Source organism: Podarcis pityusensis (assembly GCF_964106645.2).
Source record: "Podarcis pityusensis genome assembly, chromosome: Z".
NCBI classification, from domain to species: domain Eukaryota; kingdom Metazoa; phylum Chordata; class Lepidosauria; order Squamata; family Lacertidae; genus Podarcis; species Podarcis pityusensis.
The window spans coordinates 46,613,824-46,639,486 of NC_138044.1; the positions used below are offsets into that span (position 1 = coordinate 46,613,824).

General features: G+C 42.4%; 1 protein-coding gene across 7 annotated transcripts; it reads left to right on the forward strand.

The window, feature by feature from the left end:
• Positions 1–11,525: 11,525 nt before the first annotated feature.
• RBMX (RNA binding motif protein X-linked) lies at positions 11,526–24,347 on the forward strand. 7 transcript variants are annotated; one of them, XM_080990099.1, is made up of 11 exons: positions 11,526–11,664; positions 13,710–13,836; positions 14,022–14,128; positions 14,846–15,014; positions 16,500–16,619; positions 17,254–17,368; positions 17,985–18,110; positions 18,198–18,299; positions 19,387–19,487; positions 19,982–22,165; positions 23,326–24,347. In XM_080990099.1, exons 2-10 carry the CDS (start codon positions 13,728–13,730, stop codon positions 20,290–20,292), a joined length of 1,260 nt encoding a protein of 419 aa, XP_080846225.1. In that variant the 5' UTR covers positions 11,526–11,664; positions 13,710–13,727; the 3' UTR covers positions 20,293–22,165; positions 23,326–24,347. The 7 variants fall into 7 exon arrangements, with proteins under 7 accessions (XP_080846225.1, XP_080846228.1, XP_080846227.1 ...); XM_080990102.1 differs by having other exon boundaries at positions 19,402–19,487; XM_080990101.1 differs by having other exon boundaries at positions 18,204–18,299.
• Positions 24,348–25,663: the final 1,316 nt, after the last annotated feature.

Consider the following 25,663-nt stretch of genomic DNA (forward strand, 5'->3'; position numbering starts at 1 on the left):
GGCCATTGGCCTGATCCAGAAGGCTCATCTTAGGTTCTTATGAGCTTCTCACCAGCAAATGCCTAGACATGACATTATCTAGCCAAAAAAAGGCACATCACATGTTTACCTAGAAGCAAGTGCCACTGCACTCAGTTGGGCTTACCCCCAGAGACATGTGCAGTCTCATAATGAGAAAGTTAAGTATTTGTTTAAAACTTTCCCACACCACAATTAAAATCAATCTTATTTGGACTGCATCTTGCCACACACAAGCACACACACACTTGTGAGTGTTGAAGAAAAGCAAACACATTCCAGTTTACACATGTGCTACTCGAAGCCCCACAAGGGCACTGTTTGTCTTGCAATCTAGCCAGCATTTGTTTGTAGTCTTTGCTTCGTTTAAGTGAATACCACCCCAAAAAGTGGACCCATTTATTGTTTGTTGTTCTCTCCAAGTTTGTTGAGGCAAGATGTCTGCCATCTCTCTCTCATCTCCACTCATCCTGCAAATAGTTTCTGCGTGAATAAATCCTTTGAATTCCAGAGTAAGCAATCTTCTCAATCCAGTTCACCCAACCTGCAAGATCTGCTAACACTGATGCCCAGCAGCAGGCATTCAGAGGCATACTGCTTCCAACAATGGAGGCAGAGCATAGCTGTTATGTACTGAGTTGAATAGGATCCAAACTGCAGCAGTCTGATTGGTCCTAGAACAATAGGATCCAAATTGCAGCAGTCTGATTGGTCCTAGAACAATAGGATTCAGAATGTAACAGTCTGATTGGTCCTGGAACAATGCAGCAGTATGATTGGTTGGCAGGAACCACCCAATCATGCTCCAGATATAAGTGAATCCACAACCTGATTGGCTTACAGTAGAATTCCAGAATTAGCCAATCATGTGCAGCCCATTGTGTAAATAATGTATATAAAGCAGATACTTTGAGGGGACTGGCATTCATTCCTCCTCACCACTATGAGCTGAATAAAGAGCATGAAATCACTTTGCGACTCTGAGTATATTTCAATAGCCTTCATGGCTGGTAGAAATTGGTAGCCTTATCCTTTGTGAGTACGGACCTAAGGATTCACAAGACTGGGCTGTATGAAATTAAGAATTAGGAACCAACTCGAGGCATCTGGTGATGTGGATGTTATTAAGATGCTAAAATGAATTTGAGGTACTGCAATCCTAGTCATGTCTACTAAGCAGCAAATCCCATTCAGTTTGGGCTTACTCCTTAGTAAATGGATATCAGACCACAGCTTTACTCTGGATGGTGATTCTCAATATCAGTTGCTGGTAACTACTGGACAGGATAGTACTTTGTGCTCGGATCCTGCTTGCAGGTTTCTCACTACATGCCACATGTACTTATAAATGCAAACATCTAGTTGGACTAGATGAACTAGATCAGAGGTCGGCAACGTGCGGCCCATGGGACGGATGTGGCCCACGAAGACTGTTTTACCGGCCCCCAAACCGCCCCCGAACCGAGCCACCCACTTGGCGAGTCCCCTGCATGCTGCGCTAAACTCACCGAGCGGCGCAGGAAATCGCATCTACGCACATGCAGGTACTGAAAATCGCGTCTGTGAATGTCCAGGCACCGAAAATCACTTCTGCACATATGTGATTTCCGGCATCTCACTGCGCCAGTCCGGCCCACGGACAATCTCCGTGGGAGTAATCTGGCCCATGGCCGGTAAACCTTTCCGATCCCTGAACTAAATTGGCCTCTTCTAACTCTACAGTTCTATTCCTGCCAGCCAGTGAAGACTAGTCCATTAAGGAAAATGGGGCAATTCCCCATTAATTTCAATCTGGTCTCAACTAGCCCCCATCATCCTGTCGTCTTACTTAGGGGAGAGGAGTTTCAGCTTCCTCCTCCATACAAAACTATGGTGTAACTCAGTGGTTTTCAACCAGTGTGCCGTGGCACCCTGGGGCACCTTGAAGGATGGTCAGGGGTGCTGTGGGCAACACTAGTCTTTGTCCCTCTTTCCTTCGCTCCCTCCTCTGATGCCCTCTCACATCTCTGCTTCCCAAAGGCTTGCACAGCTGTTTATTGCAGCAGCCCTGGCTACAGGTTCCGCAGGTGAATGGTGTCTCTGGGGCTGACCAGGGGGTGCTGGTTGCCAGGAGCTGAGGTGGCCTTGGAGTAAGCAAGCAGGCGAGGGAGCCAAGCCAGCTAGTCCACCAGCCCTTGCTGTTGGGAATGGACAGACAAGTCCCAGATCGCTGGGGACACCTCTCTTGGGGGAGGGGGCAGCTCAGAGACCAGGGTGGCAGCAGCAGCTGCCCAGAGGACTCCCAAGGAGAGGGGAGAGGAGACAAGGCTCCACAAGGGAGGGTGTTCGATAAAAGGTGAGAGGCTGCCAGCTCTTCAGGCAAGGGGTGACAGAACTGGGCTCCTGAGCCCCACAGGGGTGCTGCAGAAAGAATGTAGTTGGTCAAGGGAGCTGTGGACTCAAAGAAGGTAGAAAACCTCTGGTGTAACTGCATAGTTCTGCACAGAACTGTTATGGTTCTGGTTGCCTCACCTCAGAAAGGATATTGTAGAGCTGGAAAAGGCTCAGAAAAGGGCAACGCAAATGATCAAGGGGATGGATTCCTTCCAGTAGCACCTTAGAGACCAACTACCGTATTTTTTGCACCATAACACTCACTTTTTTCCTCCTAGAAAGTAAGGGGAAATGTCTGTGCGTGTTATGGAGCGAATGCACGCGGGTGGTGGTGGGGATCTGCTGCAGTCGTGAGCAGAGGATCCATGGTTCCCCTTCCTTCCCTCCTCCGTGGTTACAAAGCATGGATCCACATGGATCCTCAGGATTTTTGCATTGGGCTACTCCAAACTCACTGTCAGATCACATGTCTGTGGCCACAGCATGAACCACAAAAATCATATATCCACTATTTCATTTAGAATATTTTTTTTCCTTGTTTTCCTCCTCTAAAAACTACGTGCGTGTTATGGTCTGGTGCGTGTTATAGAGCGAAAAATACGGTAAGTTTATTATTGGTATGAGCTTTCGTGTGCATGCACACTTCTTCAGATACACTGAAACAGAAGTCACCAGACCCTTATATATAGTGAGAGGGTGGGGAGGGGTATTATTCAGAAGGGTGGTGGGAATGGGTGATTGGCTGATAGGTGTGGTAAACCTGTTGACGACTGTTAACGTCTGCAATTGGTCTTACAGGAAAAAGCAAGGGGTGAGATGGCTAAAAATAGCTTTATATATGTATAATGTATATGTATATATGTATAATGAGATAAGAATCCAATGTCTGTATTCAGACCAGGTCTCTCCATGGTTTTAAGTTTGGTAATAAGTTGCAATTCAGCAACTTCTCTTTCCAGTCTATTCCTGAATTTATTTATTTTTGTAATAAGACAGCTACTTTGAGATCTTGTATAGAATGTCCTGGGAGATTGAAGTGTTCTCCTACTGGTTTCTCTGTCTTGTAATTCCTGATGTCAGATTTATGTCCATTTACCCTTTGGCGTAGGATTTGTCCTGTTTGTCCAATATAGAGAGCTGAAGGGCACTGCTGGCATTTGATGACATACACAATGTTAGAAGATGAGCGATTAAATAGTCCTGAGATGGTATGTTTGATGTTGTTGGGGCCAGTGATGGCAGCAAAGTTGGCTCTGGGTTTATTACAGGCTCTGGTACCAGTGTTCGTGTTAAGTCTGGTTGTTGTATTATTGTGGGTGAGGAGTTGTTTAAGATTGGGTGGCTGTCTGTAAGCAATGGAAGGTCTTCCTCCCAGAGCTTGAGAAAGAGAACTGTCATTGTCTAGGAGAGGCTGTAGATCTCTGATGATGCGTTGAACTGTCTCATTGCCTATAGACCTTTCATTGCCTAACAATGTAACAGTTTTTGAGCTATCGAAACCAGGTAATGGGTTTTTAATATAATAAGTCCATTGTTCTTGCAGCAGGCGGCCACTCAGCTGTTTAATCAAGCGGGCAAAAGCTCGAGGTGAGCTACCTTGCAGAATGGTAAGAGAAAGGCAGCTTATGAGGGAAACGAGTCTGTCCAGTAGAGGCCGCTATTTGCTTACACGCTATTGGCTGACTGTCAAATTTCAACACTCCTCATTGGTCCTCATGTGGTAACATGCAAATACAGAGTTCATTCACAAGCCTTTGTATTGGTACAGGTTTCAAGTATAAGAAGGAAGCCGAGTCTTTATTAACAAAATATATGTTATGCTTGGTGCGACGATCTATGTAAAGGGCTTTCTTGAGCAAATTGTCTCATGCCCTAAGTGTGTGTGGAGGGTTTTCTGGATATGGTAAGACCCGAAACGGAACTGGGCTCTCGCTTGTGTGCCCCCCCCCCCGCCAGCAATTCCGTAACAGCTCCCCTTTCGGAGATAGATTTGCTTAAGGTTCTGAAAGAACCGCAAATCCTTTCTCCGCACCACTAAAGTTCTCTAATCACATATTCTCCCTCACCCAGGTGTTGCATCTGCACATATTCAAGGAAGGTGGCTGCGGTCGGGGAACGGGAGTAAGCTCTAAAGGGTAAGGCACTACAACCGGGGTGCTGGGCAGTACAGCACAAGAGAGTGCAACATGGATTTAGACCAGGCAAAGGCAAACTCAGCCCTCCAGATGTTTTGGGACTACAACTCCGATCATCCCTAGCTAACCGGACCAGTGGTCAGGGATGATGGGAATTGTAGTCTCAAAAAACACCTGGAGGGCTGAGTTTGCCTATGCCTGATTTAGACAGTGTGCAGCACAACAAAACAGCAATATACATAGTACAACCACAACTACAGTAAATAAGATCCATTTAAGGAGTTGCCTGAGCCAGCCTAGTTTGGTAACCAATCCTGTAAATTATAGTCCAACAACCCTTCATGTTTTATGTCCGTTAGTTTTCCCGCTCATTCATGTAGGCTGATTGCCGAAGAATTGATGCTTTTGAATTATGGTGCTGGAGGAGACTCTTGAGAGTCCCATGGACTGCAAGAAGATCAAACGTATCCATTCTTGACTTCCGGGGGAGGCGCCTCCAGCAATGGCAGAATTCCTCTGACCGGGAGGAATCTGCTCCGTGGAAATCTGGGTCTGGCTGCCACGGCGAAGGCGGAGACCCGTTAAAATCACAGGCGGGAGAAGCCTGTGAACGTGGGATTCGGTGGGCACCTTTTGCGCCTCCCCCACTCACGGGGAACCCCGGTTTTTGGTGCTCCGGAGAGACGTGGGGTGAGCGGCATGGTGCATCGAATCGTCTGCTTCTTCCACGGAGCGAAGCCGCATAGCTGTTGCCGGAGAGCGCTGACCTTTTCCTGTGGACAATTTGACTTTAAAGGAATTACCCGTGAGTAGAGCTGAAACGGAAGAATGCTGAAAACGGAATAATTGGATCCCTAAAAGCTTAATTTGGTATCGTAACAGGGGGGTTCAAAACAGGAAGTCCGCCTTCCCTTTTTGTAAATAGACTGAGGCAATGAAGTTGCAAGCTGGAGTCCTGGAAGGTCTCTTGTAAAAGATCAAATTTCCAACGGTAAAGAACATTAAACCCCCTCTTGGAGGCAGGAGAAGAGAGGGGGAAGTTGCGGACTGAGTATGCCTGCGGGAGAGAGCGAAGAGGCTTAAAATACCGCCGCTCTGACCCTGGAAACGGGCTGCTAGTAAGACTGACGTTTTCCCCCCCTTTTTTTTGGAATGTTCATTGACAGCGTTTAGAACGTTCATTGACAGCTAGTTAAATAAGAGAAATACATTGTTTCTACTGTTTCCGGTTGTTTTTAAAAAAGGAGGAAAGTAACTAAAAATTGAAACTAACTACGGATTATTGAAACTGTGTTTAAAAGAGGACATATTGACCGATACAAATACAATCTGTTTTCCCCTAGTGGAAGCTTTTGAAATTGGTTACTTTATAGGAGCTGGGCTAGGGGAATTTCCAATTTCCAGCTGCAAGATAAAAAAAAGTGTGAGATTTTGGAACTGACCTTGAATCTCTTAAGTGTTATGGCAAACGGAAAGGAAAATACAGACAGGATGTCGACAGAGGAGGCCTTAGTGGCTGCATTATTGAAAATAAACGATTCGCTGGAACAACTCCATAAGAAAACAGATGCGATAAATGTGAAATTGGATGTTGCAAATATTGAAACTGATTTAATTGTAGAAAGTTTAAACAACTTGGGACAAAAGGTGAATACCAATTCAGAAACCACTCAGAAACTGATACAGGAATCTACTCTGAAACGGCAAACAGCAGATGAAGTCAGGGGAAAAAAACCTTGCTGCTGAATCTAAAGTAATACAACTGGAGAGGAGAGTCCCATCCATACAAAGACAACTTGATAAACATAAGCTGACATTCGTTATGATTGAACTTGAAGAATGGATGAATTTGAGGACCAGAGCCCTATCTGAATTGGAAAAGGAAAGCCTGACAGAGTTTCAGGAGGCGACAGGACTAACATTGGTTGAGAAAGAGAGGTATTTGGGGGTTAGTATGACCGCCAAAAATGTGAATCTGCTTAAGGACAACTGTGAAGGATGTTGGATTGAAGAGAAGGGGGATTTGGAAATACGGACAAATCAGAAGTTGTTACTGTTGGGCCGAGTTATTGTGGTGGGGATGAGGGCTGCTGTGTTGCTGGGGATGTTCCTTTTGTTTCAAACATTGCAAGTTCTGGATGGGATGGAGGGTCTCAGGAGGTGGCAGAGGGTTGCTCCTAGAGTTGTTTGGCAGGGCAGGAAGCCTCGAGTCAAACTTAAGATATTGATGGATGCTAAAGAAGGAGGTGGACCTGCCCTGCCAGACCTTTAAACTTCGTTGTGAACCATCTGCCTTTTGCTGGTTGAGAGAATGGTTGCTTCTTGAAAACACTGAAGTGTTGGACAATGGCAGACGAAGTTGATGGACTATTGGCGGAAATGACTGGCAAGATCCGAGACCAGGGTGAAGAGTCGGTGGAAGAAGATTGGGAAAAGTTTAAAGACTATTTATAGAAATATTGTAAAATTAAGGAATGTTAGAAAAATGTTGGAATGAAATTACATGGCTTTAGTAGAAATGTCATAAGGAATTAAGTATAAATAGATTAATAGAAAATTAAAGGGAAAGTATGGCAAGAATGTGTTAAGATAATTATAGAACAGAAAACAGAGTAAGATGGAAAGGAATTGCTGAAACAAATAATAGAAGTGGAATACAAAAAGGGAGGTGTGAGGAAGTCGCTGGAAATAAGTGAATGAAATATAAGATATTGAATGAAATTTGATTTATTTTATTGTTGTTGCATTGTTTTGTTAGTTTAATGTATTGTATTGTATGTGTTTTTTCTTTTCTTTTAGTGTTTAAATTTTTTGGAAAAGTAATAAATATTATTTATTAAAAAAAAACACCATATCCATTCTTAAGGAAATCAGCCCTGAGTGCTCACTGGAAGGACAGATCATGAAGTTGAGGCTCCAATACTTTGGCCACCTCATGAGAAGAGAAGACTCCCTGGAAAAGACCCTGATGTTGGGAAAGATGGAGGGCACAAGGAGAAGGGGATGACAGAGGACGAGATGGATGGATAGTGTTCTCGAAGCTACAAACATGAGCCTGACCAAACTGTGGGAGGCAGTGGAAGACAGGAGTGCCTGGCGTGCTCTGGTCCATGGGGTCACGAAGAGTTGGACACGACTAAACGACTAAACAACAACAACAACATCCATATACTATTTGTAAATACATTTGGTTATATTGATTACATTGTACTTTTTGTGTTCCAATAAAAATATTTGTGTTACACATTATGAGGTTTATTTCTATTCTGCTGGTTTTTCTATTTCATACAAATCTTTCCTATGTACACTATAAATTTATTCCATTCTTTTTGAAAAGTTTCATCGCCCTGTTGTCGAATTTTCCCAGTTAATTTAGCTGTTTCTGTGGACTCCGTTACCTTCTGTTGCCAATCTTCCACTGTTGGCAATTGCTGTTGTTTCCAAACCTGTGCTAGCAATAATCTCGCTGTTGTTGTTGCATATAATAACAATTTCTGATCACTCTTTGCAATATCCTTTCCAACCATACCTAACAAGAATGCTTCCAGTTTTTTCTGAAATGTGTATCTGAAGATCTTCTTTAATTTGTTATAGATGTTATCCCAGTACATTTTCACCTTGTCGCATAACCACCACATGTGAAAAAACCCCGCCTTCTTTCACCCCACATTTCCAACAATTTTTACTTCCTTTTTTATACATCCTTGTTAGTTTGGTTGGAGTGAGGTACCACATATACATCATTTTTAACAGATTTTCTTTTAATGGTGTACATGCTGTGAATTTTAACCCTGTATTCCATAATTTTGACCATTTTTCATATTTAGTATTATGTCCTATATCCATTGCCCATTTGGTCATAACATCCTTAATTTCTTCATCTTTTGTGTGCCATTCTAGTAGAAACTCATAAGTTTTAGACAATGTTTTTATATTATTTTGTAGTACTGCAGTTTCTAATACAGTGGTACCTCGGGTTACATACGCTTCAGGTTAAGACGCTTCAGTAAATTGTCTTTTATTTTATTTATAATATTTTGGCTTTGTTTTTTCCTTAATTGCCAAGCCAGCAGTTTCCCAGTTTTGTTTGATGATTCATAATTTTGTTGTTTTAATACTTTTAATCTTTTATGTTTCATGTTTCCTTTAGGTTGGTGGTTTTTTTTTAAATGTTGTTTCATATATCCCCACTAGGGGTCGTATGTTACCTTGTTAGCCAATAAACTCAATAAACTTGTTCTCTTAGCTGCTATTCCCCCTTCCACCAGCGGACGTCTCTGACCTCTTAAGTACCTTTTTAAAATGTTCCTTCCTCCTTATCTAGATGGTTTCCTTATGTTGAATCTCCCCACTTAGAAAATGCTACACATAATTAAATACCCAAGAACATACATAATAATCACTAATTTTCAGGTTACAATCTGACTGCATCTAACCCCATATATCCCCCGGTAGTTTGTCTCTTCCAAGTCCTGGAGAGATCCTTTCTTTCTTAAAAAATAAAAAGACATTGAGCAACTCCCCCTCTAAGTTCTTCTTCAATCTTCAGCCTCTTATTCAGTTTTCATTTACAACCTCTGACTGAGGCAGTGGGGGTGGGGCGATGCACGTCGCACATTTACTGGTTCAGTACCTTCAGTACGGTCTTTACAATGTTTTCAACAATGGTATAGAGAGAGGGTAAACCGTTGCCCAAAGTGATATTCCGAAAACTCCTCAGCAGGGATACAGTGGTACCTCTGGCTGCGTACTTAATTCGTTCCGGAGGTCCGTACTTAACCTGAAACTGTTCTTAACCTGAAGCACCACTTTAGCTAATGGGACCTCCCGCTGCTGCTGCCGCCGCCGCGCCGCCAGAGCACGATTTCTGTTCTCATCCTGAAGCAAAGTTCTTAACCTGAAGCACTATTTCTGGGTTAGCGGAGCGTGTAACCTGAAGCGTATGTAACCTGAAGCGTATGTAACCTGAGGTACCACTGTACAAAGTTCCAGACCTCTCTCGGGTACGCTGAGTTTCCTGGGCATTCGACACATTGCCTTAAGTCCCACAGTCAAATTTATTTTATCCACCTTTCATCTATGCCTCCTTTTCCCCCCTTAGGGTACTGGGACTCTTTCCCCCTTATTGCTCACTTCTGGAAGCAAAGGCTTGGAGAAGCATAGCGTTGGGGTAATCTGGCTGCCAGTTGGCCCATGGCCTCCTTCAATGCACTGGTGAGGTCTGCGTAAGTCCTAGACTGAGTGATGTTAGAGACAGTCACTTGCCCTGTGATCAAGATGTCAAGGTTTATGTCACAGGTGCTTTTCCCAACAGGGGTTCCTTCCCCTGTGAAGAGGTGGCAGAGGGGCCCTTTTGTGGGTCCCATCAAGTATAGGTATTGATGGGTAAGGTTCAGGGCTGTCAGGTTCCAGGAAGTGATGTCCCCAGTGGAGTATTTGTCCAAGGTCACAGCCACTGCTACCAAGGGCAGGCCTTGCCTCTGGTGACTTGGTGTGTGCGTGGAGATACAACAGTTGGGGTAGGCAGCTTCTCTGGCCACCTTGCTCCACATTTGAATATTTCCTCCTGGTCCCAGGAGCAAAGAAGATCTTGCTCCGGGTACAAAGGGGTTGGGCCAAAGTGCCTCGGTGCAGTGCCTAGGGGATGCAGAGGGTCATTGGTTTTCAGAAGTCTCATGTCCTTGGCAACCCCCCGCACCTCTGAGGCCCGCTGTGGTCCACTCGGAGTTTTGTGCAGCCCCTGCAGAGTGAAGCCAGCCTTCCAGGTATTCTGGCCCTTCCCAGTCGTTGGTTACTCCAATGTCCCAGAGGCAACAAAATTGCCGTAGGAAAAGTCCTTGTAGGTGGGTTTTCTGGGGCTGAGAGTCCATTCAAAGGCATTGGAACCCCAAAATTAAGTTCTCTGGGGGGTGGTTGGAATCTGTGTAGATGTAAACAGCTCCCGCATTGTCCACCTCTGTCCAGTTTGGGTGCTTGGTAACTTCCCCTTGGCTGTAAAGGAAGTAGCTACATTTCGTACATCGCAGGCAATTTTGTTGATTATCCAGGGTAAAAATGGCAGTACCCAGGCGGATGTAATGTCTGTCTCATATAAAAAGTTCCCAATATTGAGTTCCTTGGAGCTGGGGTGTCAGTGAGTGTCTGAGCAAGGCTCGTAACTCAGGCTGACAGTAGTCAAATTCCCCCATTCAATCCATGTTTGACTTGCCCCCGCAGTCTACAGTGTCATAGTCAAGGAAAATGTTGTCCGTTTGTAGACCTGGGCATAAGTCCAAGGGGTGTGCATATGTGAAGTCCTGTTTCTGCATGATTATCTGTGCTGGTGTGAAGTTCTGCTCTGCATACTTTTATTAATTAAACTGATTTTATGTTGCATTTTGTGTGTATTCACGATGTCATTTGTAGACCCAGTAGGTGGCGCTGTGGTGCCAGTTTGTGAACAGTTTGTGAACAGTTTGTGACAGTTTGTGAACGGCAGAATATTGACAGATCAAGTATACGGCAATGGAAAGTCAGACAGAATAGAAAATATTTTGGCTACATTCTTCCAGTTACATTTTTCTATTCTAGTTACATCTCCTAGTGTAAGAAAACACCTTTTAGAAAGATACAAAAGGGCAATACATTTGATAGAGTCCACAGTTGCATTCCTCAGCTACGTTCTTTAGTGGGATTACAGCGATACAGAAGTAAAAGATACAAGTAAAAAGATGCATTCTTTGTTAGCATAGAAATACGCAACACTGAGAGGTTCATTTATTAACTCCCCTCTCTGATCAGGGCTTCTCTTATGACAACATACTGTATTCTTGTGCTGATTGAGCCCTCTTTCTTTCTTTCTTTCTTTCTTTCTTTCTTTCTTTCTTTCTTTCTTATGCACACACCCCAACAGTTCTCCAGAGCAAGCTGCAACACACCCACCCACCAACTTTTCGCCAGAGCAAGCGGCCCTCCTCCTATCTGAAAAGGCCACGCCTCTCTTGCCTGGTGTGTCCCTGCTTGCCCCGCCCCCTTCTTTTCACGCCTACATCCGGGCTTTCTGGCCTCGAGACGAATGTGCTGACGTCAGATATATAAAGGCCCTCGGCTCCTTTGTTCCTTCTCAGTGCGTCGTTGCTGATCTACTGGCGGTTTGGAGGTAAGCTCGCGCGGGTGGGGGGGGGGCGAGAGAGAAGCGCACGCGCGCACGCCTTTCGAATCGCCCGCGCTTTACTGTCCACCCCCTACACACACCGCTTGCTTACACCGGCGGCAGTGAGGGTGGGGGGAGATTCGCCTTCTGCGATCTCCCGTTTATTCCTTTTTAATTCCGCACACGCCTTCTCAACGCCCGTTCCTCTCATTCATACGGAGGCGCCATTTTAAACCGTGAGGGAGGGGCGGGCGGGGGCCGATTGCCGCCTTGGACCAGCCCTGAGGGGAAAGTGAGCCGGAGGGGGAGGGGAAGGGGGGCTGGGAGGGAGGGAGGGTCACCAAAGCCGCCATTTTGCGATCGCCTTCAGCCCCTCCTTTGTGGCCCCCTCCCCTTTCTCCGAAGTGCGCATTGCGCGCGAGGGCGCCGGGTGGGCGCTGGAAACCGCGGCTGAGCAGGCGCGACTCGTTCTTTTCTTGCGTCTTAATGGAATGCGCTTTCACCCCCTCCCCTATTCTTGGCGGTCTCAGCGTCGCGCATGCGCGGCCGCAGGGTTACCTGAATGTGGCCTTTTGTCATTTTGGGTATATTCAGTTGCTTGCTTTTCTTTAATTTCCGAGTTTCCCTCCCCCCTCTCTATTGTTTCGGGAAGCTTTTAATGTTTGATGTATTATACTATTTTAATATTCTTTTGGAAGCCGCCCAGAGTGGCCGGGGAAGCCCAGCCAGATGGGCGGGGTATAAATAATAAATTATTATTATTATTATTATTATTATTATTATTGTAGCCAAGAAAGGCTCTGAGAGCGGCTTATAAAATCACTACTATAAAAGCATAAATCTCTGATGGCAGCCGCTGTCCTTGGGCTTAAGAGTCTAAAAATAAATTTTAAAAGGTGTAGGATGGAGGAGGGGAGAGCAAAAGCCTCAAGTGCAAGTTTGGGGGAAGGGCTGTAGCTCAGTGGTGGAGCAGCTGGATGTACCAATCAGCTTACTGTGTTGGACCTTGTTGAACAGAGTTTTTTTAAATCCTGAAAGTTCCTCACTGAGCCTTTAGCCAATAATGTTGTGATGGTGGAGTATAGAAACATTGCAAAGCAAACATAGTGGTGGTCTAATATATTCAGAAGTTACTTGTTTACATTATTGTTTAGTGAACTGTTCAATAGAATTCTGAATGTATTCCTTGTCTCAATAAAGGGGCTAAGTAGTTTCCCCTCCTTCCTTTTAATGGGAAAAAAAATTCAGGTGGGGGAACTACTTAAATATCCCTGTGGGATATTTCTGTGTAATATACCAAAAAATAATGCAAATGGATGCGAAAAGATGTAAGGAAGTATAAGATAACATAAAAAGAAAAAAGTAACAACTATTAGTACAACAGAAAAAAGAAATGGTAAATACAGTGGGAAGTGATGGGGGGGAGTCTTATGTATATGAATAAGAATGTATGGTGAAAGGAATTGTATAAGTTTGAATAAATTTTTATTAGTATATTTGGACATACCATACAAAAGAATGTTTTTGTTATTAATCAATTTGAATAAAGTTTTCAAAAAGCAAAATAAATAAATATCCCTGTGGGAGACAGCTCCCTTTGTAGTAACCACTGTGGTGCATTTTCAACCTTTTTCAGTTTTAAAAAACCATAGGGGAGCTGTTGTATTTTCTTCCCCTGTGAATGTTTCCTTATCTTAAATTAGGTTTGCTTTTCTTTTTTTAAAATTGTAACAGTTTCTTGCATTAGAGCTTTTGCTTGCAGGTAGTAATTAAAGGGCCATTGTTCTGGATTTTGGGGCACTGTGTTTGTAGTGTCAATATTTGTTCTCAATTAGATGCGTTTAAGCAAGGCCTTGGTCACCACAGAAATGATGCTGCCATTTCTGTTTAGCAACTAAGGGCATGGACAAGCTGATAAGAACCATCAAGCCCTAATCAGATTTTTCAATATCTGCATATTGCTGTCTGAGGAATTATCCTGTTGTTTTGTCAAATATTTCCAAAGGACACAAGCTTCTCCCCTGTTTCAAGTTGAATGTGTGTTGTTCCAGATCCCAAACTGTGTCAAAATGGTTGAAGCAGATCGTCCTGGCAAGCTGTTCATTGGTGGGCTGAACACAGAGACTAATGAGAAGGCTCTTGAATCTGTCTTTGGCAAATATGGCCATATAGTAGAGGGTAAGCACGCAGCCTTTTTAGGGCATAATATTAAGTTAAAGGTCTGCTTTGATGAACTTAACAGCTTTGATCAGTTGAAGTGATAGAGCTTATACGTCCTCTAAGAAGTTCTGAGCAGGCTTGTGTACAATTTGGGATACATCATTCTATGATGAAAGTGGAGTAACACTTTTGTCTTTCTTCAGTTCTCCTTATGAAAGACCGTGAAACCAACAAATCAAGAGGGTTTGCTTTTGTTACCTTCGAGAGTCCAGCAGATGCCAAGGATGCTGCCAGAGATATGAATGGAAAGGTAGTAACTAATGTGTTAATTGCAGAGTGTCAAGCTGAGGGTGATTGGATTGATTGGTTGACAGTGTTGCTTTTATTCAGTTAATGAGACAAGTTCAGTGATGTGTTATAATGGAGTGAATGCTTGGGTAATAGCATTTAGGGAAGCTAAGGGAATTTGTTTAAGGATGTTAAGGGTTAGCTTTAAGACAAATAAAGCCTGATGGCATATTTTCTTCCAGAATGCTAGTATGGGCATTCTATGGGCTACTCTTAAATTAAGAACAAAACTGGATATCTCAAGAACTGCTGAAATAATACAGCATTGTTTCCTGATTGTGATGGCTCAATCAGTTATTTCTAGAACATACCTGTAGAGACTTACTTTTTAATAACACGCACATCATGGCAAAACCTTTGCTTCTGAAAATTGGTTTGAATACACTTGGAAACTAAAGATCTAGAAGAATTGTATGTAAACAAATAAGATTGACATACTGAAAGCATGTAGCCGTAGAATATGGGTGTTCAATTTTTAAGTTGACCTTGGTTGGTTAAATCCTTGAGTGGTCTACAAAATGTGGTTAAAACAATATATTCATTTTTAAAATTAGGTTTTTTATCTGCATAATACCAAACCAAATGTATTTGCCAGAAACCAGAGCAGGGATAAGAACTGAGGCACTCTGTCCTACAAAAAGCATTTGCAATTAATGCTGAGTTAGATTCTTTTGTTCAGTCTTTAGATGGAAGATCAATTAAAGTTGAACAAGCTACCAAGCCATCCTTTGAAACTGGTAGACGTGGGCCCCCTCCCCCTCCAAGGAGCAGAGGTCCTCCAAGAGGTTTTAGAGGCGGAAGAGGTGGAAGTGGAACACGGGGTCCTCCTTCAAGAGGGAGTTATTTGGGTACGTGTGTTTTCCCATGTGTAGTTGTGCAGCATACAAGCCACTGCATAGAGAATGCAGCTTCCTCTCAAAATCAAGACACAATTAGGACTGCAATACCTGGTTTTCAACATTCTTATACAGTGGTACCTCGGGTTAAGTACTTAATTCGTTCCGGAGGTCCGTTCTTAACCTGAAACTGTTCTTAACGTGAAGCACCACTTTAGCTAATGGAGCCTCCTGCTGCAGCTGCGCCTCCGGAGCACGATTTTTGTTCTTGTCCTGAAGCAAAGTTCTTAACCTGAAGCACTATTTCTGGGTTAGCGGAGTGTGTAACCTGAAGCGTCTGTAACCCAAGGTACCACTGTATATCAGCAGCTAAATATTGTGATATACTGATACATTCCAAACATCATGATATATCTCAGCTGCTGCTTTTCTCCACCTTAGGAGAGGAATAAACAGCCTAGATACATATTCAATGCCCTGCAGTTAAGTAAGGCCCCATATTGCCTTAAACTGCTTGGCTGAGGGGCAAGAAGCCCCTCAAAATATCTGAAACAGATACCGCTTCAGATAATTTACCAATATATCACCCAGCTCTAGACATAATACAAATGATGAATTTCTGGTGGTTATTTTACCCTTTTTGGAAGTTTGGAAAAAGATTGCCGTCCTGCTATTTCACAGGATGAATGCTGTTCTTGTGTTTGATGTACTCAGGTATAGAGATGAAGCAAGTGAACTTGTAGGCTTGCTTAAAACATTGAGGTGTATTTTGGAAATTGGTCCAGGGGTTAATCTCATGTTAAGCATATTGGTGATATGCCTTCACTGAAATTTTGCAAGCTTAGGCAAAAGTTATTCAATCGGTGTTTTGATGTTGTTCTTCAATCAGTGTTTTGATGTTTTTTGATGTTGAAACAGTTTATACTGCTCCACACAGTTGGTTTTTTTAATGTCTTAAACAAAGGTGAGTTTCTTAGAATTTGCGTATAAGCTATTGGCAGCGATTTTTGCTGTTTATAGCTGTCCTGCATTATTTGCTGTTTTGAGATTAAACAGTAAATAGCAATTTGAATCTTTTGTAGTCCATGGTCCTGCTTTGTTGAACTCCAAATTTTAGAATCGAAGGTTTGATTTGATTGATATTTGTCTTCTACTTTTCCCACAACAAATGTTGAGCTCAAAGGGGGTCACAAAATTCATAGTAACATTAAAAAAACAAGTATTGCAATCCCTGTAATAACAAACACAGCAGCAAATAAATAAACAACAAGTTCATTAAAATAGAACAATAAAATCATAGTAGTTCAAATTATTGGAAACAGCTGCTGAGAATCAGTTCTATTCCAAATGACATTCTCTCTCTGGGAAGGGACAGTGCAGGAATATTCTGTGTGTATCATGGGTACTGCCACAGTAGTACATTGTGCTCCCAGTGAGGCAAATCTGTCTGAGGAATCCTGTTTCTGTTCTCTAGCTGATACATTGCTGCTCTTTTAGGTTCTTCTAGAGGCCCTCTACCGATGAAAAGGGGTCCACCCCCACGTAGCGGTGGCCCACCACCTAAAAGACCTGCTCCTTCTGGACCTGTTCGTAGCAGTAGTGGAATGGGAGGCAGAGGTAATTTATCACTTCGATGCCAAACAGCATGTAAATGTAATAAAGTATTTTTTTATTGTCCATTGCATGGATCCACAAATTTGTGGTGGTTGGAGAAAGGCTTTTACAACTGTGCTGAGTTTTACTGGCACTCAGAAATAGCAAGTTAGTTGTGCTGCTTCCAGGACCCTCCAGCAGTGCTAAGTTGGGAGCAAGTCCCCGCTAGTGTCTCTGTGTTAGGGCAGATACCCCTTGCTGGATTACGAGGTGTGAATTGACACTCCTTAGTTATGCTGGATGACTGCGGTGTTCAGCATATCTCCACATGTGGGTCGTATGCAACACATTTGAAAAGGATTCTTGAATTGTAGAATATGGGCTAAATACTCAGTAGTCAGCCCTTGTCGATGTATGCTTAGTTTGACTAGGCCTCTGTTTACAAGAACTGAAAGCAACTTTACTTTCAGTATAATGTAGGACTTTGCTATCTCTTCATCTTGCTGATAGAGGTTGTATTGAACTTAAACCACCACAGAAAAGTTTGATCCAGTATGGTGTGGTCTTATCTCATGGTGGGAACAACTTTCTTTACTAATACCTTGTTTTCAGAAGGCTTCATTCCAAAAATATTTCATTTTCTGCTTGATTACTTAAGCACCCCTTTCACGCGGTAGAGACAGTTATGGAGGACCGCCACGCAGAGAACCACTGCCATCACGAAGAGATGTCTATTTGTCTCCAAGAGATGATGGTTACAGTACTAAAGACAGGTAAAATCAAACCCTGTTGGATATTTTTCAGATCAAGGAACTTAATTATTGAACTTAATGCATTTTGATTGCAGAAGTAGTGATTTAATGGAAAGGGTGTAAGGGGAGCACATCTCTGGGACATTTTTTGGACTGGGCGTGTCCCATCTGTCTGGACAACCAGACAATTGATTTGTTCTGGCAAATCAATGAGATAATGAGGCTTTCGGCGTTTACTGTTTATGAACAATTTGTTATCTGCATAAAGGAAGAATGAGGAGACTCAAAGTGGCCGGCTATTTTAATTGAATTTGTACTTAATGCTAGCCATTTAAATTGTAGCAAGTAATTGTAGAATTGGTTGTATTTCTTATTTAAAGCTAAATGCTAATCAGAGATGTTAACTCAGGTTTCTGTAACCTAAGTTTAAGATGCTAGTGGCTACACCACCTTTTGAAGTTCAGTATTCTATGACTTGTCAGCCAAGTCTAATTAGATGTTACACTACGTCTCCTCCACTGGTGGTAGGGTGTCTGCTGCTGCATTAGGACTTTGCTTGAGCGTATGGCTGTGAGCTGTTATGAGGAGCTCCTGCACTTCACTACCGGAAAAAATACTTTAGTTTTCATTTCCATAGCTATTCAAGTCGGGACTATCCAAGCTCCAGAGACACAAGAGATTATGCCCCACCGCCAAGAGATTATGCCTACCGTGATTATGGTCACTCCAGTTCACGTGATGAGTACCCCTCAAGAGGCTACAGGTAGCTAATGTTCGATTTTGTGTGTTGTTGAACAAATCTCTCATATTCCATTAACAAGCTAGTCAAGCTCATTGTTCAATTGGCAAGTTCCAGAGACACAAAGGAATATACTCCACCTCCAAGAGATTATGCCTACCGTGACTATGGTCATTCCCGTTCACGTGATGAGTATCCCTCAAGAGGTTACAGGTACTTAACGTTCACTTTTGTGTATTCTCAAACAAATCTTTTAATATTTCATTCAACAAGTTAGTCAAGCTTATGTTTCAGATTGCAGTGTGCCTCTTTCTACTTGATTCAAACAATAAGCACAATAATATAACAAGTGTCTTGTGGCACCTTGAGCAGCTTCATTATGCCAGAAGGTTTGGTGGACTACAGTCCTTTCCATCAGACACTTTTGAAGTCTTACCATACCTACTTGCAACTAAGGATAGTACTTCATGTGTCAGGTGAAGTGGAATGTGGTCCATGGAAGCTTATGTCATAATAAATCTTTATATTTAAGGTGCTACAAGAACATGTATATCCCTCTTACGTTACAGAAGAGAAACCAAATCTCCATACCTCACATGAACAATTGTTGGCTTTCTTGACGCAGTTCTAAAGCCACTAGTGAGCCATGTGAAGGTGAATAATGTAGGTCTATGGGAAGCTATATGTCATTATTTTCTAGAGCACCATCTATGTTTATCAGGGATGAGGCAGATTTCAGGCTTTTGGAATATACTTTATTTGAAACTAAAACCTAGGAATCTATTAACAGGAACCTAGTGTAAATGATGTACTTGGAATTAAAGAATTTTGAGCCCAGGAGTTCAACTGAACAGCGCTCATGTTCTACGCACATATCCATTAATGGTTGCCACAAGCTTTCTACATTTTGCTGCTATAATTTTGAATCACAAATCTTTTCTGATCTACTAATAGATCCAGATCTATCTTCTGACTACCACCCCTGATATTCATGATGATCTGCAAAGAACAGCTTTGGCTAGTTCTTACCCCAAGCGACTTATGTAGACACAAAGGAAATAGTGGGGAGGGTAACTGAGGCAAGGATAGATAGATCTTTGATTATTTTAGTTATGTGTACTTAGACTGAATCAGGCAGGGTATTGGGACTAAAGGGTGGGTCATCTCAAAACCACTTGGATGGGAAACTACTTGGGAACCAAATCTAAGATTCTTTTGAGGAAGAACAGGGTATAAGTGAAAGGGCTACCTTACTCTGTGCAAAACTCACCTAGCGATGGCCTGTGCTAAACCCCAGCAGTTATTCCTCTTACAGTGATCGTGATGGCTATGGAGGGCGTGACCGGGACTACTCTGATCACCCAAGTGGGGGCTCATACAGAGATTCCTATGAGAGTTATGGTAAGTGCTTATTTTGAAGGTCTTAAGGGACTCAGTAGGCCTCACTCTTGACTTAATAGACTGCATCTACTTAAGTGGGGAATTGGCATTCTGGGCTTGTCCACTGCAGTGAAAATACACCGGTACTTCATTTTTAACAAAATGATTGAATTACAGTTCCCATAAACTAACGAAGCAAAAGTTCAACTGTTCTGAATTGCATCTATCACTGGAAAAAAAATGGTGGAATTTCTGCTGTAAAAATAGCAAGCTGTTCTGGAATAATCCCAAAAAGAGCTGCCTTGAGAAATATCATCGTCTTCAAACAGCCTTTATTTCGTTCACTATCCGATACTCCCCTGCCAAATGTCCCAACATGTGAGATTATATTAAAACTTTCAGTTAATACAAAAGAGTAACAGACACCATTGATACAAATTCTTTTAAACTCAGATGTAAAGTTGTGGTGATATGATTTATAGTGTTGTCCTATTACCTGACCATTGAACCTGCAGGTAACTCACGTAGTGCTCCACCTGCACGAGGGCCCCCTCCATCTTATGGTGGAAGCAGTCGCTATGACGATTATGGGAGCACCCGAGATGGGTATGGTGGAAGTCGAGAAAGTTACTCAAGCAGCAGAAGTGATGTCTACTCAAGTGGCCGGGATCGTGTGGGAAGACAAGACCGAGGCCTCCCCCCTTCTATGGAAAGGGGTTATGCTCCTCCACGTGATTCTTACAGCAGCTCCAGCCGCGGAGCACCCAGAGGTGGCGGCCGTGGAGGGAGCCGCTCTGATAGAGGCGGAGGCCGAAGCAGATACTGAAACCTTTTAAAGTGCTGGACCAAATCAGTTTTTTCCTCCAACAAATGAAATGTGGAAATTCTTTCCTTACTCCAGAGGACTACTGAAACATATGTTTTTATCTTTTTTATTGTTGCTTGTTAAGTTCCCCTCCATTACTTAATGTTTTTTTGTGAGGAGAAAGTAAACTTGTTTTAATTTCATTTCAAAATTGTTAATATTTGTCTCAGAAAGCAGATGTTAATGTATGACATTTTTAGCCTGTGTACTAGTGTTGTAACTTTTTAAAGTAAAGGTTAACCCTGAAATGCAACGCTCTCACCTCATCCATGAAACCGGCAACCCTAAGGCTTCCCGTACAACGTGCAGCCATCTAAAATGGCCATGGATCGTTCTACACATGCAAACGTGTGCCTTCTTTCTAGCAAACCCATTTTAGCTTTTGGAGGGTGGTGGGATGTGTGCCAAACTAAAATGTTAAAACATCCTCTCCATGCTGAAATGCACACAATGCTCCAAAATAGAAAATTTCTTCAGTCTTGTATAAAAATTCAGGATACCATTCAGTCATTAAATCAAAACGACATACGGATAATGCTGAATGTACGTTGTTCCTTTCTACATATTTCATTTGGGAATTTGCAAGAACATCACCCCCCAAAATAACATTAACCTGTAGTAAGCAAGCTACAGATCTGTAAGTAAGAGGTTTGGCCAGTTCCATCAAAGAAGCTGCAAAACGGTACTTGCTCTTACTGTTTCAAATTTTTGCAATCCTGTAGTGTCTCATTTTTAAAGGAACATCTTTGACTCCAAAGGCAAAATGGAGAAAATAAGATAAGCAAAGAAGTCTTTCTCTCCAACTTCTGAAAGGCTTATGGCTTCATATAAACAAGTTTCAACTTTCAGCATTCCACAACAGATTTAAAGCATCAAATGCGTGTGAAACAGCAAAGATGGTAAGCAAAGCAAACTAGTTTTTCAGTCTAGTCAAACTGAAACCAGAACTACTGTCCTTAAATACGGTAGGACATGCTGTACATCATGGCAATGGAAGCTTTTAAATTTTAAAGCAGCACCCAATGGAAAAACTGCTGGATAGCCTTAGGCGAAGCCTTACAAATTCAACATAACCTTATCTTAGATGAAACTGTATGGCACAAAGCTTTTGAAAGCAACACTAAGAAAGCAACTCACTGTAGACAAACATTTCTTTAAAGGGTTGGGAGGGGTTATTTTTTGCCCACTATGTTTCAATGAAGAACTTAAAAAACAACAACTGCTTGTACTATACTATAGTAGGAAATTAAAATGCTAACAAATCAGAAATTGGCTTAAATAGCCAAAATCTATACCAGCTTGGGGAATTTCAGACAAGCCGTTAATACGAACCTGATGTTTAGTTGGATGCCTGACTTCTTTGTACTAAGTCGGGTGGGCAGTTTTGATACAAATAGCAGAACCTGTGGCAAGTTGTCATGACCCAGGTGCAGCCAGGAAGTCCAAAAGATGCTCTTGAAATGTAGTAAGACTTGAAGACCTCCAACTAAAGTTCTGCTATAATCCTCAAAACATATGCCAGTCAAGTTATGGATTTACCATGAAAAGCACCATTGGAAAGGAAATGAGAATCCATAAGCCATTCCAGTTCATTCCAATCCAGTGAACCTTCCACCTCTCAAACTTAAAGCATTAGCGCTTGAAGCAGGTTAATTGGCAAACACAGGGGTTCTTGCTGTGTTTCTGGGGGTGGTTAGGGGCTTGGGCAGTTTGTGCTAGAATAATTTTTCATGCCTGTTTTAATTGTTGCAGGATGACTGCTGTTTTTAAGATGTGACCTGGTGCATGGCAGTGCTGGTGGACAACATGGGTTTCTACTCTAATAGTACAACAGGTAAGCTGTGGATGGATGCAATGTTAGGAATACTTCATACTTTTTGCAAATTAAAGATGGGCAGATAGAATGTACAACTTAAATTGCTGATACCTTCAGTGAAATTTGTGGTGAGTTCTTGGCTGCTCAATTTGGGTAAATAAATAACCACCCTGTTTTGGAATCTAGCCTTTGCAAATTTCTGAAGGAAGAGGAGAGAATAAACTAGATTTCTTTTAAAGGGAAGCTGTGAATGGCATTTCGGTAAAAGAATATGCAGATGCCACTGATACAAGTTCAAGCTTTGGAGAGGCTCTGCTAGGAATGGTGACTTCAATACCAGTGTAAATGAGTTAAATATGCTGTCAGGGTTCAGTTCACTTGTTGCCCTGATACCTGGAATGCCCATAATGGTGGCATAGAAAGCTGTAGACTTTAATCTCTGATGAAAACTGGTTAAAAGGTTTGACCAGGATTTCAGACATGCTGTTCAGTAGTCTTGGGAGTATTACTATTTTTCACCTTCCACATACGTCCCAAGGTGATGTATGAAATAAAATAAAAACAGCAGAAAAATAGCAAGACGTCCGTGGCAAAGACATAGTCATCCATCTAGGGAAGCTTGCCGGAATTAAAAAAAACAACACTTCAGTTCTCTCTCTCTCCCCCACGCCACCCAAAAGGAAAGGTAGTGGGCAGATGCCACAGCTCGGGTACAGGCAAACACTGCCCTCTAGATGTTTTGGACTACAACTCCCCTCATCCCTGACCACCGGTCCTGTTAGGGATGAGGGGAGTTGTAGTCCCAAAACATCTGGAGGGCCAAGTTTGCCTATGCCTGCCATAGCTAAACAGTTGCAAAAAACAAACGTTAGCAGTGAGCAGAATAAGGATTCAGCAGTCACATTGCACCTAATAAGGATCCTTGAGTATCTAATGTGTTTGGGTTTGGCTTTTTAGAGGAAGCCTCTTCTATCCTTTAAGGATCATGTGCCCGCTTCCGACTGTAAAATAACACTTGATAAAAGTGTTGAGTTGTAGACCATAGTAGTTTATACAGTCTGTATTTTGAGTTTGTTATCTGCATCAAAGCATACCTATTCATTACTGTCCCTGAGCAAATCATAGTTTTTTGATAACTTGCTTTTGAGACACAGCTAATGTTACTCTTTTCATCTTAGGTACAAGGTTAATTGTGGCTGACATTTGAGGAATGGATGCCCATGGAGAATGCAGCTGCTGAGCAGCTTAAATATGTCTACAGTGTTTAATGAAGACGTTTCAGAGGGAAGACAGATCTTAAATGCCAGTGTCAGTCATTGCTGTGAGCATTGGATGTTCATAGAAGAGAAGAGGAAGAGGCCTAAATGTCAGAAACAGCTGGATACAGATTGTTTGTGTCCTCTTACAAATACTGTGTAGCAAAAGTTGTTGGCATGTAATGTGCTACTCTGGCAGTACAATACTATATGATCACATCTTCTGGAGGAGTTTGGCTCCAGGGGTTCCATATATACGCAAAAACACTTACTCTCTAGCCTGTGGAACTCCCACACACTTGAGCATCCCGGGGTTTCCAGAGCTGGCATGCCAAGAGGGCTTCAACACCCCCATCCCAAGCAAGGCAGAGAGCCTTTAACCCAATGCAAAAAAGAGCTCTCTGCCTTGCTTACTTTTCACTTCGCAGGATTTCAACCAGGAGTCTTCAACCATGTATGTTATGTTTTGTTTATTGGAAATTTTAAAAACAAAGTTTGTAAAAATGGCTCAAATCCTGCAAGTTAAATGCTTGTAACATTGTATTTGAGTCTTTGGTATGAGGCAAGCTGAAGTGTTCTCTATGATAGATGTAGGATAATTTTTACAGCTTGGCAAATTAATGTTTAGAGCTAGAAGGCAAATGAAATAAACATGCCTCAGGCGTTCTCTAGAGCATTTTCAGGAAGCACAAAATTGCATGTGTTTTGAAAAAAAGGGTTCTGAAAAAGGTGTGAAGATTGGTAATGAAGAAAACTTGGGGTGTCTTTCTTGTGGTTCCAAGTGAGCTACTGTTACAGATGTAAGAAGTTGCCTTGTTCAAACAGACATGTCAACCAGAAAAAGGTCCCAACCCCAAAATGGAGATTCTGACAACTTTAAAGTTCCACTAATCAAGATAATTGTATTAAATCCATTGTTGGAATAAAAATGTTCATTTTTCTAAGACTCGTTTCATTGTTTCAAAGTTGTTTGTCTTTTAAATGAGAGTACTAGTTTCAGAATGAAGCACAGTGCCACATAGGCCAAACTCAAATGGATGGAGGAAATTTAGGGAGCGCACTAACCTCAATAAGTCCCTGCTGATTCAACCCTCAACCTTCCTATATGAGCCAAGAGGTCTGAAAGAGACTTCTAAACTTCTCCTGAATTTGGAATGTTGGTAATTGCATATTCTGCTAGACACCCTTGGGAGCATCAGATCTTGCTCGGTGGAGGAGGCGAGGCCCCTGTCTGTGGGGGGTCTCATACACATTTTTAATCCCTCATACTGAGCTTAACTTCTGAAGAAAGCTCCAGTGATGGGCAAGAGAAGGCCTTTTGTAGCTCATGCTTTGTCTGAACCCCTTCTTACAGGTGCGAAAGTAGAGAGGAGCTTGGAGGTTCAGTGCTTACATGAGTGTGGCTCCACAACATTTACAGCCTGTCCTTAGACAAGAATTGAGCTATAGTGCTGCAGCAGAGGAGAGTCCCAAGAAATTGACTACCCAGACAATCTTAGCAATAACTACAGTACTGATGCTTGAATTTCAGTGGAGACCAGTCTGGTTTAATGTAGTCAGCACTACTATTGTGGAATTGTAAACTGCTTGCTGTTTTTGAGGGGGTAACTGAAGAAAGGAAGACAGAGCCTGCTGCTGTTTTAAAAACAGCTGTAAGCGACCATTAGATGTGCCATGTGCATTACAAAGTAGGATGTGCTGCTGCTAAGCTGAGAAATTTGTTTCTTAAAAGGCAAGGGAAGAAATCCTGTTAGGAAAAAATGGTGTTGATCAAGTCTATAAACACTTTAAAACAATTTTGCATCAATGCCATCACACTTCACTAAAAACAGGTTTTGCAATATGTCATATATTGCCCACATATTTGGGACTGCCCTAGCAATAAATTATGTGCCCTTTTCTAGCTTGTAAAGACTCATAAGTCTAGACATTTCTACACATCTCCATCCAGGCCTACAATAGACTAGGCTTTGTTCAGCCATGCATTCTAGTATAAAACACGAGAACAGGCCTGGTGAGAGTCTCAGGGGGTGCATAGGTCTGAAGGGACACATTCAGTTCTTGGGTTTGAGGTTCCCACCCCTGGTTTAGGGTAACAGAGTGGATCTAAAGAGCAATTATCTGTTCATTTTTCTACCTTTCCCAGCATATTTGGTCTGGGTCTGAGTTCCCCTTTAAATTGGGATTAGGTACACATATTTTTGCATTGTGTTAATGTGCACAGGTGGATGCATTCTTTACACACTGGACAAGGGATCTC